Source organism: Serinus canaria, chromosome 3 (genome assembly GCF_022539315.1).
Source record: "Serinus canaria isolate serCan28SL12 chromosome 3, serCan2020, whole genome shotgun sequence".
NCBI lineage: Eukaryota > Metazoa > Chordata > Aves > Passeriformes > Fringillidae > Serinus > Serinus canaria.
Window position 1 is genome coordinate 41815133 of NC_066316.1, and position 16046 is coordinate 41831178.

General features: G+C 44.4%; 1 protein-coding gene across 1 annotated transcript in view; it reads left to right on the plus strand.

The window, feature by feature from the left end:
- The first annotated feature begins 4205 nt into the window (after window positions 1-4205).
- Window positions 4206-16046, plus strand: part of PGBD5 (piggyBac transposable element derived 5) — a 67532-nt gene continuing 55691 nt past the window's right edge. Inside the window, exon 1 of the mRNA XM_009092833.4 lies at window positions 4206-4656. Coding sequence (XP_009091081.2) covers window positions 4218-4656 — 439 coding nt within the window. The 5' untranslated portion in view covers window positions 4206-4217. The remainder of the gene's footprint in view (window positions 4657-16046) is intronic.

The window sequence follows — 16046 nt, forward strand, 5'->3', positions numbered from 1 at the left end:
TGGCAGATCAGTCCCTTCTGAGCTGCTTTTCCCTGTGCCACGCAGCACGACATGGAACAGAAGCCTTTGTGGAGGTGTGCAGGGCACTGTAACAGGGCTGGCTGTGGTCATAGAGATTTCTTCCCTGCAAAGTAGGGACACCAACAGTGATGTACTTGAGAACCAGACTGATCCATGATCTCTGTCAGAGATGGGACAGTCCCTCCCTACTCTCTTCTCAGGGGCTTGGGAGGAAACAATCCACTGGCTCCAATTCATTATCGTTTTCAGTCTTGATGAAGCTTTTTTCCCAAGTTTTTCTGTTCCTCTGAGGCCATGCAATAATGGAAGAGGGAACTGAAGTCTGTTGGCCTCACCCTGGATAAGCAACATGACTCTGACTCTACAGACTCCTTTTAGTGGGGTGTTGAGATGGAAGACAGTTTGAAATTCAATTACAGGCTGCACTTTCAGAACACTTTCACAGTCTAATGAAATATTATTCCCTATTGGTGTATTTGTGTTATTGGAAGGACCAGGCACCCACCAGGGCTTGGGTCTACAAACTCTGTGAAATCAATAGGAAGTGAGGAAGCCTAGGTAGGAGACAGAAATATCAATATTCTGTTGGATTTAGGCCAAGGTTTGACAGTGTAAATACAGTGGAAGATAGCACAAGATCCTTCCTCAAAGAGTTAACTATGAAAAATAAGTTACTGAGAACTGAGAAACACAAGATTTCCCACTATCATAGTCTTAACCATGAGGATTGTCAGGATCAGAAGGAGTGTGCAGAAGGTGTCTTTACTGTTGCAATAAAACCAGAAAACTTCAAGGAAAATAACACCAAACATTTTCTCTGTAGACAAATTAAAAGTGGATCCACAGGTTGCCATGGCTACAAAAGTCCATTTACTCCAGTAGTGTTTTCTAGCAGCTAAACACAAGTTTAAGTGATTCAGGAGAAAACATAGCTATGTTTATAACGTTCCATTAGGTTTATATAATTAGATACTTCAACTGCAAACCACCCCTGGTGATGGTTTTCTTGACTGTTCATAAAAACCCAGTGGACTTATGTAACCATTTTTAGAACCATCCATCATATCTCTGTGCCTCTGCAATCATTTGGGATCAAATGACTACTAGCATGTCATACATGGCAATTTTCACAATCCAGAATACTCATTTTGGGTTACAGTAATCAAATCAGCAGCTTCTGTGGATGGTCAGAGGGGTACATATGAAAAGCTAAGTCTTAGACCATAAGGCAAGCCAAAATCTTAGGCATGCAGTCCTGTGTGGGAGCCTCTACAGTCCTGCCCCAGAAAAGTAATCTTCCCATGCATGCATGAGAGACTAAAGCAGTTTCTCTGCTTGTGGGACAGGCAGAAGAGGGACTTGTCATTGTATAGGCTATGCTGAAAGAGAGGAAATTTCCATCAGCAAAACCTGCATGTGTTTGCATAGCAGCAGACTCCACCATTAAAATCTCATGTTGGATTGGTAGATGAAAGGGTTAGTCCCACCTCTCTCCATCAATGCAGTGGTCTCCTCCCAGAGCTCTTGTGTGCATCACTCTCTTAAAAAAATGGAAATTGAAGTTTTGGCCATGAGGTGGGAAGGTTCTGGCAGTGTGCATCAGCCAGATGGGATGGGAGCCTGTTTTTGGCGCAAAGCAAACACGAGTTGGGAGACATTGTCTTTGCTGCAACCAGTAGCTAGAGAGGGCTACGTGGGTTTCTTCAGACTCTGGACAGTTCCCATCCATTCTTTTACTGGGTGCCCATTCTGAAAAACCTTCTCTTTGATCCTGGGCTTTGGAACAGTCCTTCCAGCTGTTGTGTTTCACAGAAAATAATCAGTAAATTTGAAGACATTTGACATTTGAGATATGGATGGTGTCCATCCATTTACACTTCCATAGAACCTGGATGCTGAGGTGAATTCTACATCACTTGGATGGACACTTCCATTCTTGTAAAAAATCAAAAGTTTGTTTCAATGTCCCTACTACAAAGAACATATGAACACATTTAAAGTGGCTTTTTTCAGTCTTAAAAACCATTGTGTGAGAAGGTCAACAAAGGCCATCCCTATTTTTTATGTTTCATGAGAACAACTATATAACAGACATTTGTGAAGAAGAGTCTGTAGCTTTCTACATGCCAATCAAGCAAAGAGGATTCACAAGGTTCAAGATAGTCAGTCATCATTACCAGCAAGAAAGATTCTTATGATATCCAGTCATGCCTTCTCATCACAGTATTCTGAAGACACAGGGTGGCATGGATCAATTAAAAGGATCGCTTGGCCTATAGAAATGTGATTTCTGGTGACCAGTGAGATGAAATGAAGACAGAGCAATGCTCAAGTCACAGGCTAAGTTGGCTGAGCTTGCAATTAAAAAAAAGTTTGTATATAAACGAACAGATTTTTTAATATAATCAGTGAGACAGTTTTCACATTTTTGAAAGTAGAAATGCAACTTAAATCTCATCCATCAAAATACACTGGGCCTTCCTGTTTATCTAAGGAGGCAGAATATGGATATTTTTGTCTCTGTATTTGCCTGTATACATTATATAGAACTTTAAAGTTTTAATGAAGCTATTGCAACTTTAAAATGTCTGAATAGAACATAAGGTTGATCTTTTAAATACCTACACAATCCAGCTTTTATAATTTTCCATGTTGTGCTAGAGTCCTTGAGAATCATCAGAAGGTCATTAATCTTCCATTTCTAAGGACAGAAACATTCAGTGTTATAAAATTTGTTAAATCTGTAGCACTAACAGACCTTCAGACCAACCTGCACTGAAAGTTTGCATCAAAAATTGCAAATAATAAGCTGCACAACCCCCCTCCACCCCCTCGAATCTGATTACTGTTTATTTTGAGAGCGGTGCTGTGAAAGGGTAGGCTCAATAGCTGCTATTGCTGTTGACAAGGGAGGGAAGGACTGTCGTTCTAATAAGTGTTTGTACAGTAACCAGCACAGTGGGATGCCCAATAGCAAATAATAAACCTTGATGAGAGATTTCAAACATTCCTGTAACATCAGAGAGACCATTCTGACTGCTGCACAACCAGGGGCATCAGCTGCTGTATGAAATCCTTAGATTACTCCAGGGATGCTTTGGAATCATGTTTAACTAACCCAGTCAGGGCACGGGTGTTTTCACTTCTCCCTTTCTTGTGCCACGATATTGCTTCTAAATCGGTGGCGATTTTGGAAGAATGGTTACTTCGCTCTGTACTCACTTGAGAAACCAAAGTGTGCGCTGGAGGTGCTCAGCCCCACACCGGCAGAAAGCTGGACAGGCAGGAGCACATGTGTGTCCCCTAAGGCCAGTCAAAGTGTGCACGGAGCCCCAGCCGGGTGGTAGGGCCTGCCAGGTGTCCCACAGCCCGTGCTCCAGCACCTTCCCCACTTTCCTTCCCGGGCTGCCCCGGCGCTGGAGCTCTGCGTCCTACTTTGGGGCAGCGACATGACGGTCCCCACTGCTCACAGCCGTCCTGCATGACGAACTGTGTGGCCCGGCCATGCTGTCGGGGCTCGGACCCAGCGGGTTAACGCCTCGGCGCTCTTCTCCAGCCCTCTCGGAGCTCTTCACCCTCTCCCCGCACGGCGGGCGCTACTGAGGGACCCGCAGGCAGCGAGGCCAGCGCTCCTGACTGTCCTGCGCCGCTTCAGCACCGCGGCGGCGAACAGCTCCGGCCAGGCTCGGGGGCCAGGCTCGGGGGCCGGGATGGCGGTTGGGACCAAGGGCCAGGCCCGTGGCCAGGACGGGGAGCGGGAGCGGTGCTGGGCTTAGAGACCCCCTCCCGGCGTCGGGGAGCAGCGACGGCCCCGCGATAGCCGGCGCTGTGGTTTTAAATGGGCGGAGCGGAGGCGGGCGGGGGGCGGGTGGGGGGCGGCCCGCGCTGGCCCGCGGCGCCCATATAACCCCACCTCCCGAGCGCGGAGTGCCGCGGCAATTGGCTGGATGTGGTACTTGGAGATGTTGAGCTGGCTCCTTCCCCCCATGTCCCTGCACACACACAGGGGCGGGTGGTGCGGGCGGGAGCGGGAGGCAGGGCTCAGCCCCGGTGGCGGCGGCGGTGAGGCTTCCCCTACTCGCTGCCTGCCCGCCGCCGTGCCCGAGCCGCTCCTGCTGCTGGGCTGCTGCCTGCGGCCGCAGGACCCGGCCGAGCCGGGCCGAGGGGAGCGCGGGCGGCTGCTGGCGGCGGCCGAGATGATGGCGGAGGGCGGCGGCGGGCCGGCGCGCAGGAAGGCGATATCGCTGCTGGAGGCGGCCCGATCCCGCTACGAGAGCCTGCAGATCTCCGACGACGTCTTCGGGGAGTCGGGCCAGGACAGCAGCGGGAACCCCTTCTACAGCACCTCGGCCGACTCCCGCTCCGCCGCCTCTTCCCAGGACGAGGACGACGACGAGGAAGACCAGGGGCGCCTGGCGGTGTCGAGCCCGCGGAGCAGGGCGGCCCGGCGCCGCACTCCCCGGGCGGCGGCCACCCCGGCGGAGCGGCGGCGGCAGCGGCAGGTCTGCGGCGGCAGCGCCGTCCCGGGCGGCCCCGGCCCTATGGAGGAGGAGGAGGAGGAGGAGGAAGCGGAGAGGGGGGGATGGACCCGGTCGCTGCGAGACGTCCCACCCCCTCATTTCAAGGATGGCAGCGGTACGAGGAGAACGGGCTGCCGGGGGCGGCGGGCCCGGGCGGCCGGGGGGATGCCGGCGGGGGGGTGCGCGGAGCGGCGCAGCCACGGGAGAGAAACCCGTACACGGGCCCGGCTGCCGCTTGGGTTGCTGCCCGGCGCCGGGTCTCGCGGTGGGAGCACGGCCGGTCACTCCTGCCCGGCCCCTTTCCGGGAGCGGCCCCGCTGTCCGGCCGCTGGTGCCCAGGGCCGGGCGCGCCGGTGCTAGAGAGCCCGGCTGAGGCGGTGAGCGGGAGGGCGAGGAGAGGCCGCGTGTGCTTAGTCACAGGCATCCCCTCCCCGGCGGGGCTGTGGGGGTGCCCCGAGCGCCGGCAGCGCAGGGTGCCCCGCGGAATGACACCCGAGCAGGGTGGGTGTCCAGGCCCCCGCTGTGGCTCCGCTCCGGTGTGCGGCTGGCTCCTCGTCCGCACTCACACTCAGGTGGGGAAAGCCGCTGGTCACCTGCCCTGCGCTGTGCACTACGGTTCCGGGATTGGGACTGGGATTCCCCCTGGCTGCAAGGTTTTCTATGCAGCCGTCCTTAAACTTAACCCGCCTGGCATGGCTTTTGGCCAGAGGGAATATCAAGAGAGTGGTGAAATGACACAGCGGAACCTACGGCAGCAGTGCACAGCGCGGAGATCTCCGTGGAGTGGCTTGTGTGGCAAGTTACACGGCTGGCTTGCCGAGGGAGCCATTATAACATATAACAGATCTGCAGGCCTCGACAGCCAAGCTGACCGTGTAGCAGAGCAGCAAGGCATTGCAAGAACAGGTTAATGGTTATGAAAAGCTAGGATGTGAACTTCAACATGTGCATCTCAGAATAGGATAGGATGATTGCTGTCAATTGAGTTGACAGTCTGAAGGTTGCTTCTCTTTCCTTTTTTTCAGTAGTGTTTATTCCTTCATTTGGCTGTTAAAAGTAAATGCCAGAGTGTTGCTGCACTCAGTGTAGTGTGCTGAAATCTGTGCAGTGGGGTAGGCAGGAACCTATCTGAGGAAGCAGCTTTGGTTGGTTTCGGAGGAAGGTGGAGCTAGCGCTGGAGCCCAGAGAAAGTTCAGTTGTGCTTCTGACAAATGTGCAAATAGGGGCTATGTTTGCTTCTATAAATAGCTGAACCTTGTAAAATGCTTAAAAATCACTGTTATGTGCCTCTGTAAAAAATCTTCTGAGTTCTAGTGAAGGTTCTTATTCATAAGCATACCTAGGATGACATTCTGGACTATGAGCTTCATGATGTGATGATATTTCAGCATTGATTTTCATTTAGGTTATCTGCCTTTGATGGCTTATAATTTCTTATCATTGCTTTATAGAAATATCCTTTTTAACACAGGCAGAACTGGGATTAGATCTTTAATACTGGTTTGGAAAGGATTTGGATGATCTATTAATTCAGGAATTCTTGTTTCCTTTGGACTAAAGGAGTCAGATTTATGGTTGACAGGAACAATGCAGATGTCCCTTGAGGAAGGTGTATAGATATTGCTGTGAATATTTCCTCCCACTAATAGATGCAGGAGAGGTTTCTTCTGCCCTTTAGTTGTGTTGATGGTGATGATGATGATAGATGGTGCTCTTCATAGAATGGTGATTTGGTTTGGCAGAAGTTCAGGTAGTGTCATGATTTGATATGTGGGAAACATGTACCATCTGTGATATTTTTATTTTTAACTACTCAAATTCCAACCTGTGGAAACTACTGCATTGTATATAACTGGGTTCTTATAAATCTAGCTTGTACATTGACTGGCTTTAGGCCTTGCAGATATCATCGTCAGAGTCATGCTGAGTGTACTTATGCTGGCACCATTGTTGCTTCATTGGACACCGTTCTGACACAAAAGTTTGTATCTATACTTGTTGAGGAAAAGGTCTCTACTGAGATGCCTTGCAGTGACAGCATGTCTTTCAGCCCCTTATGGAATACAGGCAAGAAATACAGAGTTATATAGAGCAACAAGAAAACTGTATTCTCATTTCAAATGTGTTGGATGTAAGATCCTTTCTTTCTAGGTTCTGAGATTAAAGGGAATAAGTTTACATGAGACCAAGATAAAAATTACCTTTGGTTAGTGCCAAAACTTTAGAGTATGGCCTTTTGGTCAAAATCTCAAGGTTTGCTTAGGAGCAATACTTGACATCATCTGATACCAGGAGACAAATGTCTCATGAGACTTCAGCCTCATTGATGCTGGAGATAAATTCTCGAATCAGAGTAGGGTCAAACCTAGTGTCAAGCTCTTTGGTTTGGGAGACTGCCCCTTCATGAAAGGGAGTGTGTGGAGGAGGAAAAAGTTTGAGTTAGTTACTGAGTGAGCTGAAGCTCCCAAGAGAAAAAATAGAGCCACTTATAAATATTGTGGCCTTTTAACTACAAGTAGAAAATACTATCACTTCCCTTTTTTCTTTTCAATAGATTGCTTACTACTTTGCCTTCCCAGCCTCAATATTAAACTTAGGTCTTTAAAAAGCATTGTATCCATCTCTAGAATTAATCTTGAGCACAGACAGGCTAACTGATACTTCATCCCAGAAATACACCTGAGACCCAGTTATGCTGGAAGCTGCTGGCAGTATGGTAGATGGTTGAGTGTGTCCTCAGTATGCAGTCAGTCACTGCATGTATGTGTGGTGGTGCTGCCTTGCTTGTGTGCAGGTTCTGACAAACTGGGAAAGGTCTGGCTTAACTTCTGTGCCCAGAGATAAATGACTGACATAGCTATGCAACACAGTGCTGTTTGTGTCCCAGACTTTTTGTTTTCTGCCTCTTCTTTTAGGATCTCCACTTCCGGTTGTCCCTTTTCCATTTAATAAAAGTACTTGGTGCTTAGATTCCCTGGGAAAAAAAAAACCAAAACACTACAATGTTAATAGCTTTAGGTGACTTCCTTTGTTGAAATCCAAAATAGCTGTTAACTTTAACATAGAGGTTAGAACAGATGGCTTGCTGCCACTTTGTGTTGTTTCCTGTTAAACTATTTTGCAAATCACTCTTTTAGTGGGTGAGAAAGTTCTCAACCACATGATTCGATACCCTGATTTTTAAACTGGTTACTTGTAGCACTGTATAATTCTAATGAAATCAGTTTGAGGAAACAAGTGTCTGTCACAAACATCAAGGCAGTAATATAAGTTCTGAGGTACTGGAATGTAGTTAATGGAAATGGGGTCTTGGATTAGTTGCTGACATGCTTTTCCTTCACAAAGAGCGCCTGGCTACAGCAGATCCATGGGTAGGTCAACGTGTGTGTTTAAAAAGATGTCATCCATGATCAAATGCTGGATCCAAGCTGTTTTGACCTAGTTGTAGAGTGTAGAAAGAATAAGAGAATGAATTGCTGCTGGGATAGGGATAGCATAATTGATAAGGAGAGAGAGAGAGAGCAAGCAACCACTATTACAAGCCAGTATATGCCAGTAACTCAAGATAAGCCCTTAATTTCTGGTCACTCCTGACTCAGACTTAATTGGCATGCTCTTCCTTTCTTTAGGAGTGGGGTGGCTCTGAGTGGTGCTTTCCCTTGCTAGCTCAATAATCTTGCCAGGAACTGTTGTATGATACACAGAGGCACTGTTGCTTCTGCTCTTGTTTTTTTGGGGTCTTTGGATGTGTGAATATCCTGGTATTGCTGCAGCTGGATTTTCCTGATTTGGGGTAGCTGATGTTTTCTTCCTAGGATCCAATGTGTCCTATATCCATGTAGTTCAGCAACCAGAAAATATGACCTCAGATGTAAGAGCATTTCTTACTGTTAGGATGCTATGTTAGAGTTATGTTTTAGGGTGGCAGCAATAGCAGGGAAATCTGAGCAAAAGTTATTGCTTCTATCTTTGAGGACTTCAACATTTAATGTTACTGTGCCTTCATTTTCTATGCCTTCCAAGCCCTCTTCTTAAGCCTAGACCTAAAGACAAAATATTAAGAATGTTCCATGCTGAAAGAGCATAGCAGATCCTCTTTGAATTGCATTTAGACAGTGAAAATAGCTTTTATGAATTTCCAGGGTGTTTCTCTGAAGCAGTGAGTTGCCATCTTTGAAGAACATGCTGCTGTATAACAGAATGCTCTCAGGAAGGAGCTGCTAAGACCATGTTCAGGAGTCTTGTCACCCTGAAGAAGTTTAAGCAAATATTTAAAGTAGTTTCTAGTATTTTCTGTTCCCAAGAGCATGGTCACTCAGATGGGAAGGCAGCATTCCATCAGTAAGGAGCCTGGAGGAAGAGCTCTTGAGTCAGGCTGGGCCATAAAAGAGGGCTGTATACATGGTACCACCTAACAGTGCAGGAGCTCTTGGTTCAAATTCTGAAAAGAATCTGAAGGCTTTCATCTTACTAGATTGATATCAATATTTGAAAGTTCTAGAGAAAAAAAGTATGAAGGCTACTTAGTCACTTATGTCAGATTCTGCTTCAGAAATATCTGGCCCAAATTTTCTGACTCTAAGTGGATAAAGTGATGCTGATATGCTTTGTTCTTATTTATGTCATCAGAGAACTTAGCTGCTTTTGACTTGCATAACCATGGAAAATGTTGGGAAAGAATGCATATTTATATAATCTGCTCTTGCGTTCCATGTAGAAGTTACTTACAATGACAGTATCACAACACTTTCAGGAAGATATGATAAATTCATCTCAAAGATGTACATTACTACTTTGCAAAGCCTTTACAGGAGGACGTAAAGTCTTGAAGTTGTGCTAACTAAGTGAATTGTGCAAAGGCTTAATAGCTCATACACCTTACAAAATCCAGATGTGCTTTTCAGGAGGTTTTAATGGCTTTAGAACACATTTTCCTGCTTCCATTGTCACTGAAGAGAGCAAAGTGCATATGACAGCCTTATTGATTAAAAAATTTAGTGCAGCTTACCTATCTTGCCATGTTCCCTTGTCTCTTTTGCTCATACCTTTGCCTTAAACATACATCTGGGGAATAACCTGGTATTTAGATAGACAGACTGTACAGGAAAAAAGAACCACGCTTTTTTTTCCTCTGCTTTTATAAAGAGAATCTGTTTTAATCAGTACTTGAGACAGGAAAATCTGTAAGCACTGCAGGTTAAGGTCTTTTCCATAGACACTTGCCTAGCCTTTTACAGAGAAAAAGCCTATTTGCTCGTAGATCTGTTACTGCATAAAATGAGTGTTTTCTCCTTGTAGGTACTGATGGGGTCATTTAAAATAGATCAGTTCTGACAGCTACTAGTGTCCTGCAGTCCACATCTCAGAAACAGGACAGCAAACAGTTTTCATGTCTGTCTGTATACCTTTAAGTCAGCCTAGAGAGGAAATCAGCCTCTCTGCTCAATCTAATGGGGATGCTAATGGTTGAGTTGACTTGCAAGCTCTGCATTGGCTGCTAAGTCACAGGAAGTTTTCCTGGATGCCCTAGATTTAAAAGAAACTGGAAATATCTCTTACATGTTAGTGTTCATATAACAGTTTTGCTTCCCTCCTGTGCTGAAGCTTCAGAAATTTTGGAGTAGATGGATTTAGCAGTTTGGAAATACCTTCTATTTCTAAAAGGGAAGGTAATCATGGATACAGTCACACATCCTGACTAGAGTTAATAATCACTGGAATACCTCATTCTTTCAAGTACTGCCAAAAATTGTGCATGTTATTAGAAAACAGAACAGATGGACTCAAAAGGAATGCATGGCTAAGACAAATGCATGAGGATACTATCATTTGACATCTCAGTTCCTTGTAGCAAGACATTATTTCTAGGAGCTTATCCAAGCTCCCGCTTAATTTCTTTAAAGAACAGGATGTTAACCAGTCACTCTGTGAAAATGAATGAAGTCATACCTGAGAGGGTAATTTAAAAATTAAGGCAGATTCCTTGATTGACTTGATTGACTTGATTGACTGCAGGAGAATAGGCTTGGAAAGCTCCACAGCTGATTTTGTGTCTGTATAAATTACTCTTGCACTATGTCCTTATTTTCTGTGAAGACAACTGGTATTCATGTAACATGATAGAAAACATGCTTTTGATTCTGCTTTCTTGAATAACATGAGGGATTCACATGACCTGTATTGACAAACCATACGTGGTATTAAGGACAAAGAACAAAACCAAGCAACTTCTATTCAGCAAGCAATACAAAGCTGTAACTGAGCACCCGAAAACTGGGCAAGTTGAAGTGTAGTCAATGAGGCACACTGTAAGGCTGCCAAAATCATGTTGGACAGGGATACACAGAGGAAGAATACTATGTATGTGTTTGTATGGAGGAGGGCAATTAACTGTGTGTTGGACAGGAAGATTATTGGACTGACATATAAGATACTGCAAGCCCACCAGTGGGCTCAAATGAAGGTGTTATTTCTAGTGAAGAAAAAGCAAAAAAGATTTAAAGCAACTGCTGTTATAACTGTGATTCATTTCTGATTACATATGGCAGGGAGGTGGGTGTGTATGAAAAATGAAATTCAAGAAAAAAATGAGAATATTTTCTTGTTTTTTTAATTTGCTTACAAAATTTCACTTATGTGGAAAGTCTGCCTATCCAGTGCATGTAGTCATCTCTGCATTTTTTGGAAAGGTAGATTAAAGGTGATTAACTTCTGAGTAGGGGGCACCTGTAGGTGTGCAGTGCTGGGGTCAGCATGTAGCTCTGGGTGTGTGACTCTTCCCATTGATGTTATGGTGCTGTCTGCTGCTGGATGCACCCTATTGGCAGAGGGCTTGGACTATGGTAATCTTGTCAGTTCATGCCCAGGAAAACTGCTTGTATTGAAACTTACGCATTTGGATTCACAGAATCATTAAGGTTGGAAAAGACTTTTAAGATCATCAAGTCCAACTGTCAATCCAGCACCACCACAATGTTCACAACTAAATCACATTCTCCAGTGCCATATTCATAGGTGTTTTGAGCACTTATAGGATGGCAACTCCCTCCCCAGAGGTGAGGGTGGTGCTTCATAAACCTTGTGCTACAGCAGCCAACTGAAAATGAGCCACCTTTGGTTTGGGGCAAGGGATTCCCAGGATTATCTTGAAAAATGTGGGATGCTCTTACATCTGTCTTGCTGGATATGTTGCGTTATGGATATAAATACATATGTGGATATTATTATATAATATTATATATGTATTAAATACATATGTGGATAAAATATTATTTAGCCTTTGAAAGGGCTTATAACCTTCTGGACTGTATTTTTGAAAAGGATCACTAGATGAGAAGACCTCCTTAAACTGAAGTCTTTCTCATTTTTTGGCCATTGTAGTTATTCCTTACTCATAAACTTGTCCTTTTATGTAGTTAGTGGTTGTTTTGAGATGAGGAAGAATACAGTGTTTGAAGGTTTATACTTGGAGATCTGCATTAATTCCCTCTTGTCACTGACTCTGAGATTAAAAGAAATTAAGCTCTAAGATTTTGACTGCATTTGAGTGATCTGTAGCTATTTTCATGGTGCTAACATTGTGGCAAGTAGTTTCATTTTTTTCTTTTAAGGATATGACTTCAAGTGTATCAGAAACCTTCCCCCTTGGGAAAGAGCAATGGATTTTAGGATAGATGACATCTTGGTCTTTCCACTTGATGAGGTTGTAGTTGATGAATAAAGAATGACCTCTCAAAAAAGGCCTTTCTTCATCTGCTTCTGTACTACAGGGTAATGACTCACAGTTAAACTGATGTGAGAGATGGTCTAAGAGATTGTCCAACCTCTACAGCAGCCCCCTGCCACTGTGCCCCTGGAGTCTCACAGCCAGGGCTGTCCTGCCACCCAGCCAGGACAGTTGCAGACAAGGGCACTGAGGCAGCCCCAGGCAGTGGGGTGAGGCTGGCTCAGGGTGTGGGCCCATGGCAGGGCAGGGCTGTGCCCAGCTGGAGTCTGGCCCAGCTGGGGTGGGGACTGATGGCCCTGGTAAGCTGTCATGGAGCACTGGGCCAGGAGGGCCAGGCAAGGCCAGTCAGGCATGGTGGTGACACTGGGGCACTGGCAGCAGCCCCTTGAAACAAGCTCCTTGGCAAAAGCCACAACTTTCTGTAATGGCTCTTCCACGAAAAACACATTCAGAAAGAAATTTGTCAGTGCTCAGTTGAATTGTTCTTCCAGCCCACTTCCCAGTGGCTGTGGATTCTCTGTACTATGTCCCTGCAGGCTGTTGGTAGCCAACGATGGAGAGGCTGGCTGCTGCCACAGTGGAATGGCACTGGGAGTCACAGAGTGACTGGGAGATAGTGCTGTCTGGTCATTACCCGTGTTTCATGGGTGCCTTGCACGTTCTTTGGGTTCAGATTACCTTCAGTGTTTTTGTCTTGTGTGTGAAACAAACCTGTGGGGGTTGTAGTGCGTGGAGCAGTTGTGGAAAGCCAGGAATCAGCTGATCCTTGTGGAGGCCCCCCATGGTCACTGTGTTCCATGACACTTTACTGCTTTGTTTTCTGCAATGAGCTGGAGGCAAATTATTTGGGTGGGAACCATCTCTGCAGTACTGGCTCTGAGTTTCACATTGTGCTTTGCATTACACTAGATCTGTTGCAACAAATCCTACAGACATTATAATATATAGTGGGGCGAAGCAGGCAGATGAAGAAATATCTGATTGGATAAATACCATTCAATTCCCATCAGGTATTTTCACTAAAATTGTTATTACTGAAAATGCCTGTTTGTCTCTATTTGGATTGGATAGGTGTGGCCTAGCATCTCCAAATATGTGTGGCATAAAGATGTGTCAAAAGCTTAAATATTCTGATGGGGCATTTTTACTTTTATTTTTATTTAATTTTACTTAATTTTATTTTTTATTTTTAATAAATATGAACCTGAAAGTGCATTCCTGAATGGAGCTGGACTTCTTAAGTTTGTTTATTAAACCTTTAGATAACATGAAGCTGAGAGTTATTGCATGTACACTGAAGAGCAAGCTGAGAATTTCCAAGGCTGTTGACAGCCTGAAATAGTCTGGTGCAGGAAAGAAACACAATGGCATGGCACAAGAGGGGAATGCTTAGTGTGAAGGCAGCGCTAACAGCAGAAGTGGAAAATGGAGGGGAAGAACTGTCTAGGTGGAAAAGGAACTGGTGGTTGAAGCTGAACACCAGACAAATGTGACTCAGTGTCATGCTGTTGTGAAAAGGCAGACATCCAAATGGAGTGTACAAGACTTGAAATGACACTGTTTTGCCACTTAAGAGAGAGTCTGGGTTGTCAAGCCAGGTGAGAAGCACGTAGTTAAATATGAAGAGAAAGGACAGAAGCAGAAAATCTACTAACTTGGCTGCCTTTTAGTATTCTGGTTTTAAGCCAAAGGGCCATATGGGTAAGTAAAAGAGCTATTATAGGAAAAGGAATTATCTGCCTTACCTGCTCTGAAAACTAAATATGAGGAATAATGGGTATAAATTGATGGATAATTGAATCAGACATGATAGAAACTCTCAGACAGTGCAGTGGTGCAGAAGACAAATGCATCACTGAAAACCTAAAAGCAAGTGTCATTAACCTGTTATATCTTTTGTAAAAGACTGACACCCAGTATGTGTGCTGAATGGGGATAGAGGCCTTGGACTGAAGGACTTCCTAAGGTCCCTTCCAGCACTCTTTTCCTTTGTTTTAGATTGGCTAAGATAAACTAGCAAGCTGCTTAGTGGTAAGTTAAATGCTGGAGTGTTATGTGAAAAACTTGCTACTTGCATCCTCCATGTCAACTTTTGGAGGGGGGAAAAGGTTGTGCAGCTTGTGGGAAAGAGCTGTGTGCTTGCAGAAGGCTGCCTGGTCTGTTAAGGACAAACTCCCTCCTTCCCTTTGTCCCAGAAAGTGGCCCAGGCAGACTTGATGGTTACTTAGGGTGTTGTTTACACACTCACTTCTATGGTAATAAGTTGTGTGTCCATGAATCTCTTATCTCTACTCAAATTACTTACTCTGAGACTCCTTTATGTTCAAAACACTAATTTACTTATGTTAGGGATGTCTGATGTGACACTACCCAAAAATTTGTGAGATTAGAAATGCTACACTCTGAAGGCAGTGCATCATCCAGTGATACTTGGGTTTGTACTTATCTCTGTTCATGACATTTCTTGAAGTATAAAGAGCTTCCTTGCAACTAAATCCCAGCACTGTAGACCATAAGGATAAATACATGGAGGAAGACAAGTGCAGGTCTGGAAGAGGCTTGGCTAGGTTATGGTGCAGACACCTGCAATAACTGATGTTATGTAACAGGTGTCCTGGCAAGAAAGAACAACACAATGTCTACTGCATGTTTCTTCAGTTCATGGACTGGGCATCAGAAGGTTGTTCCTTCACTTCTTTGTAAACATTGCAAAATTGTTTCATCTTCAAAGACTAGTTTTTGGCACATGCATCTTCTTTTTTCCTGATATTTACCTCAAGCATATTTAAAGAGATTTGCTGTTTAGCTTTCTTGTGTTTTTTTCCTCTATTACTTTTTGTCTTTTTGCTTGTTTATTTTTTTTCCCAAAGCTAAAAATAAGAAACTTCACAACATTTCCTTTGAAGAATACACTCCTACTTCTAGTAGTAGTTCTCTGCCTTTTCCAGTGTAGGATCAACTCTTTGTTGACAAATTGCACAGGTGTCCAAGTAAGGTCTTACAGTTCCTTGTTCAAAGGTACTTGTCACTATCTCCAATAAAGATAACCAATAACCTGCTTTATGCTGTCCATAAAGTGACTGTTCTAGAAGTCAGTTGTGTATCATTTTTCTGCAGAATAAGAGGTTGTGTCTGATTTCAGCAGAAAATTAGAGAAAAAAACTTTCAGTATGGGTTTTTAAGATTTATTATGGCAAATAAATTCAGTTACTATCCAGTAGGATGATCAGCCCGGTATTTTCTGATAGTGTTTTGAAACCATAAAATTGGTTCTAATTAGAACCATAGAATTGGTTCTAATTAGAACCATTAGAACCATAAAATTGGTTCTAATTCCATGGTCCTGGTAAAAAAATGAAATAATGCCTTTCTGTACAAGCCATGGCTGTTTCTGGTTAAGAGGGGTGTGAGTTCAGCCAGCAGTACCAAAACCTGTAATCCCACTAGACTTGAGTAAATTCAAAATACATTGAACTATGTTGAGTGCAAATAGTAGTGCAGGCACCCCACTGCTTTCTGGGGACAGATGCGTGTAAGATAGTCAGCTATGGATATTTTTGAGTTGGTACTGTCAAAGTGGGTACTGAATATGAAATGGTTCTAGAAATATGAAATGGAATTGACACTGTTAATGTGATGCTGTTGTTGAGATTATAGTAGTTTTTAGCTCTCTCTTTTTTTTTTCTTTTTTTTTTTTTTTGGCTGCTGACTATCTCTCCCTGAATCAATGAAAAGAAACTAAGTGAGCATTAGTTTTTTTCTAAAAGCAGCCACTTGTA